Below are 16557 nucleotides of genomic sequence, written 5' to 3' on the forward strand. Positions count from 1 at the left end.
AAAAAAAAAAAAAAAAAAAAAAAAAAAAAAAAAAAAAAAAAAAAAAAAAAAAAAAAAAAAAAAAAAAAAAAAAAAAAAAAAAAAAAAAAAAAAAAAAAAAAAAAAAAAAAAAAAAAAAAAAAAAAAAAAAAAAAAAAAAAAAAAAAAAAAAAAAAAAAAAGAATGTTCATATTACAGGGAAAGAACTGACAAATACAAATATATGGCACTTGTTTGAAAACTGGAATACTGACAAAATTGCTAAGATTGGGTACAGAAAATCTGCATCAAAACTATGAAAACCAGAAATGCCAAGCATTCCTATTACATTAAAATCCCTAAGCTATTATAGAAAAATATTAGTATAAAGACACTAATAAGTTTGGCTTACAGAACCTCGGTTTTACAAGAGATTCTTGCCCAGAAGTGCAAGTTAAAAATATTAAATCGCATTTTAATTGCATTCTCTTTCCTACTACAGAGTTTCTTTCTTTATTTTTTTTTTTAGCATTCTTACCAACAGGAATTTTTTCAAAGGTGCAGAAGTAACACATACTCTAGAAATGATGGCTCGAGTCATTTACGCCTGTTTGTGTCCAGGCCTTCAAACACACCTGCCTATTCCTTCACTATCTGGGTGTAATTTGTGCACTGCTCAGCCTGTGCTGTGTCTGCTTCTCTCCCCTCCACGCAGGCTGGGCTCTTTTGAGATAGATGAAGGGTATCGAAGTCAATTCCACACACACACACACACACACACACACACACAGGGAGTCATCAAATATCACAGCAATCACCCACTGCTTTCCATTTGGCTCTTGCAAATATCAGTAACTCTAAAGACAAACATACTACACGAAGTATATTGTATGTTCTGTACCACAGTAAAACCAGAAAACAGACTCCAGATGTTTCCTCAAATCCTGCCAAAAACGGAATTTGTAAAAGTGTTGCAAATCAAGCAAAGTTGGAAGCTCTGATGTAGGGAAAAAAAGGCACAAGGAATCTGTAGCTTTGTTAGCAGCAAATTTGTTCTGTCTTCACCTACTAGATAAGAAGGTCAATCCTGAATAAGTGTAAATACAGAAACTAAGAAGAAAAAAATTTCTCATTTTCTTCCAATTCATTACTTACTTAAAATTACATCTCAGATCTTCTACAGATTTGAGACTGAAAAACATTTTCAACAGCTCTCACTCATTTGGAATACTCGATTCCTTTGGGAGTTCATCAGACTCAGCTTTTAGCTCCACTAAAGTAATACTGCAAATGGGACTTGACACTTCATTTTCAAAATCTGTAACTTCCTCATCTTAGTCAGCATCAAACCAAAGCAAGTGATAAAGCAAGTGATGCTGCCCAAGCCCTGTTCTGTTGAAATGCAGAGAAAAGTAGGTTTGCTTGAACAACCCTTCGGTAGGAAGAACTGTTAGCTTTGCAGTGCCCCAGCTGAACAGTGTTTTGGGCTCACTGTCCCTCCTGTGGGTGCCAAAAACACCGGCTGCAGCACAGCAGCTTTACTAAAACCATGCACTGTCAAAACCAATCATCTCTGGAGGCTCTAGAGGTGGACTCATGTGGCCCACACACCCTGTAAGGCCTCTGAACATAAAAGAGTCAAAAACATTTCCACAGGCAGTTCACTACAACTATCTGATTGGGTTTGCGATGAAAAATTTGCCTGAAGCGTGCCAATGTTTTCCCTCAGACACAGAAGATGTCCAAGCCACTACTTTAGCCTTCACCTGCTGTCCTGGTGGGAACAGCAAGAATGCAAACTGTAGTGCAAAGTCCTCCTAACTGCTTGAATGTCAGCAGCTATTCCTGAAAACACCTGTGAACAAAAAAGGCCTTGGATCCATCACTAATGTGATATACTTTTTCCTCCTATAAATCTGATTCCAGGATATTCTTTAATGGGTTGCTTTATACCAACACGTACTTATAACCTGGAAGTAATGAACAAAACAAGGGAGGATTTGAAATGCATGACTTTCTGATCTGCATCTTGTCCTTCAGAAGTACAATGAGAGCCCTCAGTCCAAGCCCATTCTGTCCCACACTTTAACACACACACAGTCTACTGGACAATAGTTATGAGAAACCACAATTGTTTATAAAAGCTTAGGCAGAACTCCTGCAATCCGGGCACAATGAACTGGGAAGGGGGAACACAATTAGATATTTTACCTGCATAGCACTCTTTCCCAGCTTAACCACCTCAAACAAAGTGACAGGGTCCCCTTCTCCATTCTGCTGAGGGTGGCCATTCGCTCTTCCACGACTCACTCCTCGGGTTCCGGACTCGGAACGCCCCTTGTCTGCTGGAGACTTGCGGGGTTTCTTGGTGGCAGACTGGGCAAAGAAAACCAGCAGAGGGAAAGTTTATTATAGCTAGATCTGAAACACCCAAAGGCTTTACAAATCATACAGAAGCATTAATGTTTGTACACACACACACATATACACAAGTACCAGCCAGGCTGGAAGGGATCTCCCCAGGTCTCCAGCCTGCCCTCCTGCCCAAAGCAGGGTCAGCTGCGAGTTCAACCAGGCTGTCAGGGCTTGACCCTCAGGTACACGGATTTATTGATCACCTGTTGTTGAGGAACAGCTGAAAAGCCACTGCCATGTCAAGGTAAGCAGTGGTGAACTCCCAGAGCTGAAGTACCACTTCATATCAGTACCCATATTAGTTTTACACAACACAAATAAAATCAAGAACACAAAATAAACGTTTAGCATAACTGACAATCTTTGTAAGACAGTAAGTTATTAAAAATACACTTGTAATATTAACATTCATTTTCTGTCTTTTCATTTTAACGTAACTTTTGTAAAACTGTGCACAGAGTCATCTCTTCACATAAATCACTGAATTTGTACAGCCAAATTTACTAGATCATCACAACAGCCCCTTGCTTCAAAATTTTATGACATTTAAAACATTTTCCCCCTTTTTGTCAGGGATCCTGGGAAAAGGGAGGGGCTTTGATCAAGACTTGTAGTTTGAATTGGAAGGGTGAGAGCACCACTGAGCCCTCAGAAGAGATACAGAAATAACAGACAAATGTACTTCTGACTAACTGTAGGACAAAGGCAGATTCCTCAAGCCCAAGGAAATATCTCAGCATCCTTGCCCTGAATTAACACCAGATATATTACTGAGTCGACTTCTCTCTGGTATAGATTTTCTTTTGACCATAAGAACATCTCTCACAGGGGAGAAAACAAGTCTTCCATTTAACAAAAGCCATTCTGCATCTAAGCTGGGGCAGCTAAATCCAGATGCAGGATCTGTACTGAATCCTGCCTCAAGAGACAAAACAAGCAGACAAAGGATGCTCCGCTAGAAACTGAAGAAAATCCAACACTAGAACTTTCTGAGCTAGGCAAGGATTAACATGATCTGCAGGTGGAGAGGCACTATGTCCATTCCACAGCACTCCCACCCAGCAGGCATCTGACAGGGAGCCCAAGCTCAATCTCACCCAGAGTGCAGATACAAAAGCAAGTCTCATACAGGTCCTCCAGCCTGTTCCTCTAAAGGTCAGCAAGCACAGAGCACGTGGCGTTACCTTATTCATTAACACACAGTGTTACTCGCACAGTGCTCCCAAATTCACGGGAAGAAACTTTTCAGGCTGTGTTGACATGTCTGAGCTTTGTACAGGTTCTGCCCCTGAGCACAAAGGCCAGAGAGAAACCCTATTTCAAAAGGAAAACTGTTCACAGGGAGATGAAGCAGTGGGCTCCCCCAGTACTGGACACCTCAGATTCAGCCCAAGAGGGTGCTGGGCTGTCTTTTCTAGATGTGCTTTCGCCAAGAAAGGTTGGACCAGATGATCCCTGAGGTCCCTTCCAGACACTTACTCTATGACTCTATCCCAGATGGAGACAGCCAACACCACTGAAGCAAGTGAAGGAAAAGCATGGACTGGTACATCCATAGGACACAGAGAGGATTCACTCATGACACAGCGTAGCTGTGGAATACCTGCAGAGGCAGGTGTTCCTGGAAGTGCAGGGGCAAAGTCAAGCTATGAATCCAAAAATTACATTTGGCACTGAGGATGCCAGGGAGAGAAAGCCCTGCATGCCAGAAAAGAGACAGCTGAACTCACCAGAGGGTGGTCCTTCAGCTCAACACAAAACAAACCCATCCTCTAATGCCATGAAGAGCTTCTCCACAAGGAGAAGCTTGAGCCCTGCCCAAGGATGAGTGTGGCTTCAGGAAACCCGTCAGACCATCACTGACTGGTGTAAAAGTGGAGGTTTCTCAAGAGCAGAGGGAATTTGGAGCAGGTCTTCTCTTGTGAAGACTCACCAAATGGTCATCAAGATACAGGAAAAACAGAACATCTGTGTCCTAAAAGGAGCTCAGTGGTGGTCTTTACATGTCCCTTTTCATCCTTCCAGCCACAAGGTTCCAGCCCAAACCTCCTTGCATTGACAGACATGTTTGTAACTTTTTGCTTTTTTAAGCATTAGTCTGTCAGAATCCTAAGGTGGTTAAGAACTGACTGTTTTCCAGGCTCAAAACTGATTTTCCTCCTGTTTATGAGAGGGATCTCTGAAAAGTCCTGGGAAAGACAAGCTGGTTAGCAATATCATATCTAATGTACTCATAAATCCTTGTAACAACTTCCATAATCCAGGTATCTGCTGCAATGGCAGAGCCAGCACTGAGGTGAGTTAGGACTACCAGGGGGAGGGATAAAGCAGCATGACAGGGTAAGAATGCTTGAGGCTTTTTAATCACCCAGCACCCCAAGGAAGGTGCTGCTTGGAGCTGTGAGCCTGCGGCAATTACACCTGTGCTTTCACTCTCATAGCCACGACAGCTGGGCTGGGGCATGTCGAAAAAGGACTGACTGAGGTGCCAAACGAAGACAGAAATTACTGAGGATATTTCAGATCTGTGAAGTAGATTCAACTGACAACAACCAAAGCTGAGGATTTATAAATTCAGAAGCTCCAGACTACATCCCAGAAGCAGCTCTAAAATGGCCACATTGACGGGCACACAGCTCACCTGTTGCTTCGAGGCTTAAACTGAGGTAAATGGGAAACAAAATACTTACCTTGATGGCAGTTAAACAATGACAGTTCAGAATTTTGTAGCAAGTCATACTTTTCATGTCCTTAAAATTATTGTGAAGAAAAAAAGTGACCCACATTTATAAAATCAAGTAATACAGTAAAAGTTAATTCACGGACTATTAAAAAAAAGTGAAAGTGGCCTGACATTTCCATTAACATTCCCCAAGTTGATCTGATGCACTTCCCAAAGAAATAAAGACAGGAGAAGTGTTACAGGTCAGTAATTCCACCTCATGTGCCAGTGTAAAATGATGGCCTCTATGTGCATTCACACTGTAAGTAATTCAGAGCAATAAATACCTCATTTCTCAAGATAGATGGAAGAAGCTTTTTAACCTCCACTTGAGTAAGACTGAAGAACTTGCCTCCCCAAGGCATCAGCCTCTTGAGAGACCTCTGTGTTATAACTTCATGTTAAGTGGAAGAGTGGTAATGTCTGAACTCTCTCTAAATTAATCCTGATTAAAAACCCCATGGTACAACGTCACCTTAAAGAATTGAGGAGTCTGCTAGAAATGCTTGAAGCACTTCAATCCTTCTATCTGAGGCAACTGCTACCAAATACTGACTACTACCACAGAAAAATTAAGAATAAATTAGATTGCCAAAAAATACAAGGACCATCCTACCAAAAGCTTAAAAGGAAAACTTTTAGTGCTGTGAGGATTTCTCCACCAGGAAGCTACAGGTGGGGGAACAGAAAAGTCTTTCCATTGATGCTACAGATAATCTGCATTTCTAGTGAAATACAGACCTAAAGCACCAGGCAAGCAAGCTGAAACAGGACACTGGGGGAAATCACACCAAACCACAAACCTCCACTGCTGGGGAAAAATCTTCCAAGAGGATTCCTCCCTGTTATTAATCAGCACACGGATGATTTGGAACTAGAAGCAAAACTCAATCCCCTGCTGTATCTAACATCTATGCTACAAGATTAAATCAGGCCACGAGTCTGCTGCAAAGTTACAATTTCCCCCACGAATGCAAAGATAAGGCACTGTGTAGTGTTTACTCTGCACCAGAAACTACAGAAGGACCTGGAAGCAAAACTGTCCAGGTTGCTCTGGGGACAAAAGGATCAGAAGTGCCTTGTTCCATCTTGCCTTAACTGGAGAAAGACACACTGTGGCCCCGAGTATGGGACGAGAGAGACATCAGCAGAGCCAATTGCCACCTCTGGAACAGAGGGACTGAGGTTTCTTCTTTATCTTCTAAGTTCCAGAGGTTGAATCTGTCTACTCCTACTCCAAAGCTGAAATACAGCCAGGAATGTCTCTCACTCACTCAACCCTTAAGAGCTGAGGCTTAAGCCAAGCTATTCTGGGCCCCTGGGAAGGTAAGGCCAGGTAGGGTAAAATAAAGCATTCCAACAACGCTGAACAGTGTTGATTCAAAAGAGGAGACAAAGAGGACAGATAAATAACTGATGTGAGCCAGAGCTCCCTAATGTGAACACTGCATTGCATCACCAGCCCTTGGGCTTTCACATCCCCTACCTGGAACAGGAAAGCACATCCACACCCTCGTATTTCAACAATGCAACACACAGAAAGGGCATCTGGGCCAATGTTACTGAGGAGCTTCAATCGGAGGACCTTTATCTGTCACTCCTTAAATACACCTCACAGCATTCATTAAATGGATATTGGATGGGACCCTCACACACAGCACCACATAAAAACATGCACCAAAATATCCCCCTGCCTGGACAGATTCACCTCTTGGCCAGTCACTCCACAGGCAGCTGGTGTTTGGAAGGGGATGGCCCCAGCCACCACCATGCTAGAGCAGGACATGGTGCAGCTCCTGCTGAATTCACAGCAAGGGCTGGTGACCTCAGGACAAGCAGAGATTCTGAGAGCTACTCTGAAAGCCCAGTACACTTCACCTCTCTGCAAATTTACTGTCTAGTCTACTTGGTGAAGTATTCACTAGAATAGTCCCATAGAAGTGGAGAGGCTACTTGAAAAGCAGTGTTTGAGAATGGAACAATATGGGTTGAAATGGATCTTAAAGATCAACTATTTCCAAGTTTTTCAGGAAGGGAAGGCACCCTCAAAATATTATGGTTCTCTATGTTTGAAGAGATATTTGCTACAAAGGGCAAATTTTCCAAAGAGCATCATCCTCTTACAAAAGTCTCAAATCTGCAAAGAGGAGTGTCTTTGTTTGGGAAACAGTCTGGAAAATCCTGCAGTAGTAGACATCTTTCTGCTAAAAGGTCAAGTCCATTCCATAACTACAGCAGAAACCTGTTTAAAATACATACATGTATTTACTGGAGTACATTGTGTGCAGCTCTGCAATAGAACCATGCTGCTACACAGAGGAGTAAATTCCCTTCCCAAAAGAAGTCAATATGTTTATGGCAGAAGTGCCACTGGAGCTCTGATGGCCTACGGGCATCAGCAAATCAGCATTTACAGAAAGATATCCAATTTTATTAGACCATAATATTTTAGTTAAGAAAAAAACCCTTAACCACAAAAACCAGAAGAGCCTTTGGGCAGAACAGGTTTTCTTCAGGTCTACAACAGAAATTAAAAACATGAAAGCTAAGGATCAAGTTGGCATTGAGTGGTTTTTTGCTTTTGGGATTTTTTTTTTTTTTTTGGTAGAAGAACCAGGGGAGAACTTTATCATGACATAAAATGAAACAGGCAGCTGAGAGAGGCTGTGCAGCTTTGGTGGTTTTCAAGGCCACACTGGAAAAGCCACAAGCAATGTGGTCTAATCCCAAAGCTGAGCCTGCTCCCAGCAGGAGGCTGCAATGAGACCTCCTGAGCTCCCTCCCACCCCATTCCATGATTGATCATTATTGATTTCCCACACTGAATTTCTCCCAGTTCCTAAAGATACCAATTCTTGAGATTTTGGGGTGGAGGTCAAGAGGGGAAGAGAAGGTAGAACTGTATAAATTATTCCAATTTTTGGCAAACCACAGTGTTACAAAGGACACTATTTCTTTTATTCCCTACTTTCTTCTTCCAAGTTTTAAGACTGGATTTGGGGGGTTTTGACCCCTATTGAGCAGTCAGATGATGCTTTCCCAGAATCACCCCTGATAACCCTGAGGTCTTGCTCCTTAGCAGCAGCAGCAGCAGGCAGCTCACAGCCCATCACTCTGGGGATGAAGCAATGGCTGCTTCCTCTGCACCTTCATCACTTTACAATCACACACTTTATGAGCCTGGAGTTGTTCTGAGCATAATGAGCAATTCCTCGTGTAGAAACCTGAGAGCTGGACCAGCACAGCGTTCCAGTGAGTGTTCCCACAGGAGCTACTAATAAACTGAAACACAGAGATGAGAGATGCCTTTTGTAACACACCCCTTTCCCTCCCAGCGAGTGTGTGCTGGGTAAAAGTGCTGCTGTAACTTCAGGTCCTCCATTCTGATGACCTTTTGGGTCAGCAATCAGGTTCCACCAGCCTGGTTCTTTTATTAGATCTGCAAACCCCCATAAATTTACTGCTGAGATATTCCTAAGGTAATTTTTGATTCTGCCCTTTGCTTATAAGCTATACAAACAGACGAGCTGTTCTCTTCAGGTGCTTCTTTAAAGTTTCCTGTACAGAAGCTCCATGTTCCTGAGCAAATCCATTCATCTGATCAGGAATACTCACATCATAGGGAATTGTCCAAAATCTTTCAAAAAGGAAGACAACGTGCCCAGAAGACTCCAGGAGTTAAAATGCTGGCTCCCAAAGGAAGTTCAGAAACTGATGCAAACTGAAAACCAACCCTAAGGAGGAATTTGCTCCTTGGCCAGCACACTGAGAGGAACACAAGGTTCTGTCCACTCCTAGAGCTCACCAGCCCATGTTTAAAGACTTAACACTTAGAGTGGAAGCCCTTCGAGGACCAAGATGAAGAACAACATGACACGCAGAACTTTCCCTTTATTTTCCAATAAATTGGCTGTTCCATAAAACAAATTAAAACAAAAGAGAAGCCTCCTTAAATACCCTGTGTAATAGGGTTCTTCTGTACGTTCCTATTCAGGGGCCAGCAGTGGCAGACTCCTATAAACCAGCAGACACAAGATCCCCCACTGCAGGCTGAGGCTCCCAATCTACACGTGGGATGCAGCTTATGTCAATCACATGAATTTTTCAAATATGCCAATAGATTTTCTGAGGCATCTAGTTAATACTGTGCTGCAACTCTTCCCACTATGAGATTATCATTTACTAAAAGGATGGCTCAAATGTCATCTGTCACTTAAAATCCATTACAACCTTCAAACAGAAAGTAAAGTGGCTGTGCTTACTGAGGATGTTCTCACGTCTGCAAGAACGCTGCAATATGGCAATAAAAACAAAACTCTAATGTCCATGTGAGCAGTAAGTGAAAGAAAAATTAATAGCTACTATGAGATCATTTTTATGTCCCTTTTTAGACACTCCAAACACTGTTTGCATATCAATCTGATAAATATTTCATACTACAAGTCTTCACAAAGTTTGACACAGAACTCAATAAAAGCCTATTTACATGACCACAAGATGATGAGATGAAAAACAGTTTGCAGTCAATTTTAAATAGATGCATAACAAAGCAAAACTAAATTACACATACTGGAGGCCTGCCAGGACGGCCCCTTTTTCTTTTTCCTTTGACTTCTGCTTCTTCAAGCTCACTGCCAGCATCTGAATGTGCAGTAGTTTCGTTTGTAGAATCCCTAGGGGGGAAAAACACTAGATAAATTCAAATGATTTGAAACCAACAAGTCATCCATAACCGACCGATTAAAAACTCAGTCCTAAGCCAGAAAACAGACAAACAAACAAAATCAGCATTAAAAGGCTCGCCACATTCATTCTGCAAACCAAGGAACCAAGCACTGTTAGCCCTGGCCAACAGCCTTACCTTTTCACGGGCTGGAATGTCAGTTTATTGACTGGAAGTTGTTTAAATTAACAGCTTCACTTGAAACCATGCTATGCTTCCAAGCGGGCCATATCAACCAGCACATCCTCAGTACATCAATCCCACCATGTATCAACTTTCTTTCCCTCTCAGTGACTGCTGCCATTCTCTCAGGGCCACAGACAGCACTGGGGGGTCAGTGCAGCTGCCAGCTCGCTGGGACACACAAGTTTCACTCGGGTTACACTGTGTTTTCAGGCACCCCGAGGACTTGCAGCTGTTAATAAAGAGCATTAATGCTGACTGTGAGGCCCAAACCAGAAAACTCCCTGTGGTCTGAACACATTTATGATTTTTGCAGTTCCAAAGATGCTTTCCCTTGTACAAAGGAAAAGCCTTGACTCTGGTCGATGCCTGCTAGCAGAGAAGCCCACACTGTCATTTGTCATTCATTGCTGTTTCAGATTTAAGACCATATAAAGTAGGAGAAAAACATTCCGCCAGTTTTCACCATGTCCCCAGCCAGATGCACAGGTACTTCTCTGCCTTCCAGACAGACCTGGCTGCTTGAAGGAGCTTGGCTGGCAGCTGATCCCACATGCAAAATGACACCTGTTACTGACACGCTTTGTTTGTACCGAGCAGGACCTGCAGTGCATGAGATCTCTGCACATTTTAACTAACAACTAAAAATGTCCTGGATTACTCAAAGAGGGGGCAGGTGAAAACCAGACCTAGGTGGTGTTTAATAAAGCCTCGAACACAAAAGGCAGATCAGTGACCTGGTTTCCAGAACAGAGGCTTCAGCGAGCTGAGGATCTACACAGACCTTCCACAGTGTCTGGGGGGTATTTTTTGCTTTGTTTTATAGATCAGGAATTCACAGATTTGCTGTGTGACCAAGAAAGCTATTTAATAATGCAGAAAGACATTTCTGTATCAGAATCAGGAATGTTCTGATACTATTCTTCACTGAAATTACTGTATTGTCTAGGTCTGCTCTCCCTCAAATCATTCCACAGAACTATGATGAATTTCCAATATCAAGACTTTGTTTTCCAACTTTTTCCAATTTGCAAGCACAAGAACACCCAGGAGTCCACAGAATCCTTTACAAAAACCAGAATGCAGAAGAACATATATGAACCTCTTTTTCTGGGAGTAACTTCAATGGATTATCTCTAAATACTCCAAACACCCCAGAAAACCAGGCACCATAGATTAAAAAACAGTATCCAGGTACATAAATATGAGACTTGAGAAATTTAGTATCAAGCCATGAATGTGGGGGGAAAAAAAAAATCAAAAATGTAAAAAGCCCAAAGCCAAATAATAGATACCCCACACAGACTTCAAAATGATTTGGTAAAATAGGGCCACAGCAGAGAAAAGCAATGCAGTGAGCACTGCTGAAAACATGTTTATGGGGATGGCTGAATGCAGCCTTTACTCAAAGACCTCATCACACTGCAACTCCACGTGACAAAAATGTGTATTGCCTCACAGTGGCAATTTTAATACCTTTTGAATACAGAACTGAGGAACCCATAAAAATATCTGCTGCTGTCTACTACTGTAGAGAAATCAAAACCATTCTCTCCTGCTCTCTGCAAAATACCCAAGCTTCTCTCTGGTCTGCTCAGATCCTTACTGAAAATGTTTTAGGCATGGTGTGTCTGTCTAAGCAATATCCCCATTCTTAGAGAAATACTGTGCTTTTCCAGCTTACACACCTGCACCCCCAGGATCATCAGGATACAAAGATTTCTCTCCATTAAAACCAGATTCAACAATCCTCCCAGGCAAACTGCTCCAACCCTTCCCTGGAAACCGCTAGAGCTACATAAATAAATTAAACTCTACTACCTTTTCACATGTATCTTGTGCACAGAAAACCTGACTTTGCTATAGCCTTGGTTCAGGTCTAGCAAAACCTCTGGAGATTTGGGTATTTAGTTCTGGAAGTTTCAATTGTTACCAAGTACTGAATATGGAAGGAAAAGTTAAATTATTAACAGTCCTCTCTTCTTTGCCTTAAACAGACTTGCCTTAAGCCTGCTTCTCTTGATATGCTTCTGGTATAACTTCTCTGGCTTGCTGGAAGCCTTTTTGGCTTTTTCCCTCTCAATAAATCAGCACTAAGGGTGAGATTCATCTTATTTAAATTTGAGAAGTATACAATGCAGAACAGAAAATCTTTAGGTGCAACATGCCTCATGCTAAGGTCAGTGTTCAAAATTGGTCAAACAGTTTAAGTTTTATGGACTTTATTTTCTCTTCATTGATCTAGACAAGCAGCTCAAATATAAATGTTTAAAATTAAACAAGATGAATCTCATCCTAACAACAGTGAGGCAGAGAGGAGATTTCTTTCAAAGAATTTAAATACGTAAGGAGCAAGGGGAAAACATCACAAAGTAAATTCCCTTCAACCCTAGCATTTATTTGAAGTAGGGAGACAGAATCAAGGACAACCTACAGTCCTTGGCTGATTTAACATTAAAATAAACATCATTTCAAGCAGCAGGGAATTCTGCCTGAATCATGCAACTCCTGCACAAAAAGGTCCTTGCAGTGGGGCCCTGAGTTCCTTAAGCTGTGCCTCTTGCTCCTGTCCCAGCCTTGCTGTTGCTCGGGGTACACTCATCGTGCCCTTTTCCTCCTCTTTCTGAACTCAGAACAGGAGAAAAGCACCTCCCAGCTGCCTGCACCTCTGTCAGGTCTGGAACACCGAGAGGTCCTCCTGAGAGGAGCAGCTGGCCAGCATCCATCTCCCTCACTCCATACACATCTTGCAAGAACTGCTAGGAAGCAATTTATCTGGTGGCAGTTATCCACATCTTAATAGACCAGAATTATCCTGCCCTCACTCCTCGGGTGTGTGACCAGTCACCTGAGGGGGAAACTTCGGCTTAGTCACAATTTATATCTTTCCCGGAGCTGTTGTGAGGGAAGATAATCTGGGCCTAAGGAGACCTGCCTCATCTGAGGAGAGGAGAAGCTGGCAGCGCATAAGGCTAAACCTTTCCTCTCTAAGACTCCTTTGACATGACAGAGACGTGAGAGAATATGGCAGAGTGCGGGGGACCTACAGGACTGGGGCAAACAGAGCAAAGCACACAAGTGATAACCTCTTTTAGGAGCTCAAGTTCATTCTGCTTTGCTTTCTGTTTTCTGTGGTGACTAAAGCATGCCAGAAAAGTGGCAATAACTCCAGGAGCCCTCCTTAAAACTCCAGGTATTACTCTGGAGTTTTAATAACTAGCCATTGAAACCATCCATATGTTAAAGAATTAACAGATTACTGGGCAGCCTTTTACCATGTCATGGTTCTGAGGAATATATTTCCATAAACATGGTAAATTCCACATCTCTGCAAAATAAATGAAAACAATTTACCTTCTTTCTACTATTATATAAAGCCCTAGCTATGGAGTTTATACATCACGCCCCTTTAAAAACACAACACAGCAAAAAACTGAGTTTATGTATCAGTTTTTGTAAATAAAACCACTTCTATAAGCTTTTATCAGTGCTCCTGAGGTGGCTCAAGGTTCCATAGAGATAAATTCAGTAACTACTGCCACCACCAGATTCAGCCTTGTGAAAAAAAAAAAGCATTGATGAAGAAAAATGGCTAAATGCACAGGCTCATGAATCATGGATGAATCAGCCCTCATGGTTGATCCTCCACACTCCAAGAGGAACATGCCTCACAGCAAACATGAGTCATCCCATTGAGAGAAGGCTCAGAACTGTCCGTCACACGGCTCAAATGCACCACGGGTTTTCTCCAAACATCTGAAACACCAGTAAGCAAAATCACGTCTTCACTGTGTTCTGAAGCCAATTCTGTGAATGCAGAAAGGTTAAAGATTTCTCCTTTCATGTTCCCTCAACAGAGAAGAATTCTGGAGGGGAGTATTTGATATGGTCCTAAGCAAAGTACATTAATATATCAAATTGACTTCAGGAATATTTGTTTAAAGAGAGTAGCCAAAAAAGATTAAAAAATGTTATTAAAAAGTAGAAATAAGGCACACAAGTGAGAGATCAGAATAAGCCTTCAAAGCAGCTTATTTAAGAGCTGGAAAGAAAACCTTGGCTTTCTGGGTGGAACCAGACAGTGGCTTCCCAAATCTAAATGTGTGAAGCCAACAACCCTAACCCAAAGATTGCTTCAGGTTTCCTCACCCTTAGCTAGACTTATTCCTGATAAAAGCCTGGTTGGGACCTTCTGAATTAGTGCTTATCCCTTTCTCTGATAGCTCTTCCACACCAGGCTTAAGATTCTGACCCCTCAGGGGATTCTCAAAACCTTCATGTGCAAATCCTGCCGATTTTTTTTTTCTAAAAAGAAAGATCTCATGTTATTTACAAGCAATCAGAACTGCAGATACTACTGATGATGGTATCTCACCAACACTTCGCACAATGGCATCAAATACTTCCCAGTTCTACTAGAAATAAAATACATACGTGTTTTCTTCCATTTTTTAATGTTTATAGTATTGGTGGCTCACAATCATCCTCTGATTAAAGAACATGCTGATACCTTTAATGTCCCTCAGGTTTTTCAGCTGGTGTGCAGTTACCAAATCCATTAATAGGCACTTTTAACCTTGAACTCTATGATATTTCACTCACTTCTTAAGCCATCTGGGTTCTCAAACTGGGGACAGGAATATCCCTTTCCTACCACGGCCACGACAGAATCTCTGAGATTTTGATCCTTGGCACATTTCACAAATATTCTCTCACTTCTTGAATGTGGCACATCCAGGAAAATATGACCCCAGAACATGTTTTTCCACAGCAAATCCCAAAGCTAATCAGAACCCCCCAGGCTGACGCTGCCCATCAATGTTATCCCCGGCTTTAGCCTGTGCTCATCCACAACCAAGTTTCTTTAAAATAAAAAAAAAAAAAAATGACAAAACTGTAATGCAGAGCATGTTACGATTAAGGGCATACAAATGATTTTTTGTCCAAGCATTCAGTTTCTTAAGTAAGGGGACTTGAAATGTTAGCTTGGAATGCCACTCAATCCTGATAAACTGAGGCTCCTTCACACCCCATGGTAAAAAAAAGGCCAACATTAAAAAACATTNGAGGAGGGCACTCCGTGAGGGGACGAGGAGGGCACTCCGTGAGGGGACGAGGAGGGCACTCCGTGAGGGGACGAGGAGGGCACTCCGTGAGGGGACGAGGAGGGCACTCCGTGAGGGGACGAGGAGGGCACTCCGTGAGGGGACGAGGAGGGCACTCCGTGAGGGGACGAGGAGGGCACTCCGTGAGGGGACGAGGAGGGCACTCCGTGAGGGGACGAGGAGGGCACTCCGTGAGGGGACGAGGAGGGCACTCCGTGAGGGGGCTCCGTGAGGGGACAAGGGAAGGGGGACGAGGGGGGGGCTCCGTGAGGGGTGTGATCCGTGAGGGGAATGCTAGGGGGCTCTGAGGGGAGCAGGGGGGGAACTGGGGAAAGGACAGGGAAAAGGGAACACTTTGTGGGTTTTGTCTTTGTTTCTCACCATCATCCAAATCCTTTTTAATTAGCAATAAATTAATTTTCCCCAAGCTGAGCCTGTTTGGCCTGTTGTTATTTCCCTGTCATTAGTTCGCCCCACAAGCTTCTACACCTCGTCGTGTTCCCCCCCCCCGGCCTGTGAGGAGCAGGTTCCCTTCTCTAAAATTCCTTCCTAACTCCACTTGACTTACTCTCCAGCGCCTCTCATTACAAACCTCCACTCTCTTCTTCTCAGCAGCTCACTTTCTCCAGGCCCAGCCATGTTCCCATGTGTACATGCCACTCCCATTTCTCAGCAAGACCAAAATGTGCCCAATCCACTTGCTGTCTTCAACTGCAGCAGCCAAAGAAAGGCTTTTTGCACAATAAATCCAGTTCACGGTAAGGAAGTGCTCAATGGGAATATACAACATGGTCAGTTACGACCAAAACCCAACACTCACAACATTCAGAAGCATAAAAATAGCAGAGATCTTGTTTTGCTTTTCAAAGCAAAAGTTAAATCTCCATACGTAGAAAGAAATACATTTTAGATTAAGTGGTTTATGTCCTTTACACAGTTTTCCAGTGTATGAAAACAGAGAAGGCCTAGAACAGTCACACTAACCTGCAGTTCTCTCAAGTTTGTGCTTTATCCTCACAGTCACCTCTCTGTTTACTTCAACCTTTTTAAAAGCAAAGACTTCAAATACAGAGAGAAATGTATACTCACTGTAGTACTGGCAAATCTGAAGTAATCATTTTTGCAGCACTCTTAAAAGTAAGAGCTACATAGAACTTCTTCTCAAAGTTATTATAAGACAACTACTTGGAAACCTCTTTCATGAAAAGAATGTCAAAGTCCAGTCTGTAAGAGAGAGAAAAAAAAAATTGTTAGATGTGATTCCAAAACACTCATACATCAAATAAAAAGTGCTGTCAACAAAAAAGGACAATTTTGAAGTAGCACTACTATTAAACCACATGAGATTTAGAATGGATGGCCCTAGAACAGCTTAATCATATTCTTGCATTCAGTTTTTACAGTTCTCTTTGGGCATTTTGAGCAATTAAAAAAATGTGTTCTGCATTACC

General features: G+C 42.4%; 1 protein-coding gene across 3 annotated transcripts in view; it reads right to left on the bottom strand.

Annotated features, from left to right (window-relative positions):
• The window catches only part of STAG1 (stromal antigen 1), a 148899-nt gene that overhangs the window by 96019 nt on the left and 36323 nt on the right, over positions 1 to 16557 (bottom strand). For 2 of the 3 annotated variants that reach the window (XM_027878329.1, XM_027878328.1), the window contains exons 2-4: positions 16196 to 16330; positions 9666 to 9768; positions 2170 to 2349 (exon numbers count right to left, since the gene is read on the bottom strand). In XM_027878329.1, the coding sequence (XP_027734130.1) occupies positions 2170 to 2349; positions 9666 to 9768; positions 16196 to 16224 (312 nt within the window). In that variant the 5' untranslated portion in view covers positions 16225 to 16330. The remainder of the gene's footprint in view (positions 1 to 2169; positions 2350 to 9665; positions 9769 to 16195; positions 16331 to 16557) is intronic. The other variant, XM_027878330.1, reaches the window with a different exon arrangement.

Source organism: Empidonax traillii, unplaced genomic scaffold, assembly GCF_003031625.1.
Source record: "Empidonax traillii isolate 1590-97213 ecotype Southwest subspecies unplaced genomic scaffold, ASM303162v1 scaffold40:size2234952, whole genome shotgun sequence".
In the NCBI taxonomy this organism is placed as follows: Eukaryota; Metazoa; Chordata; class Aves; order Passeriformes; family Tyrannidae; genus Empidonax; species Empidonax traillii.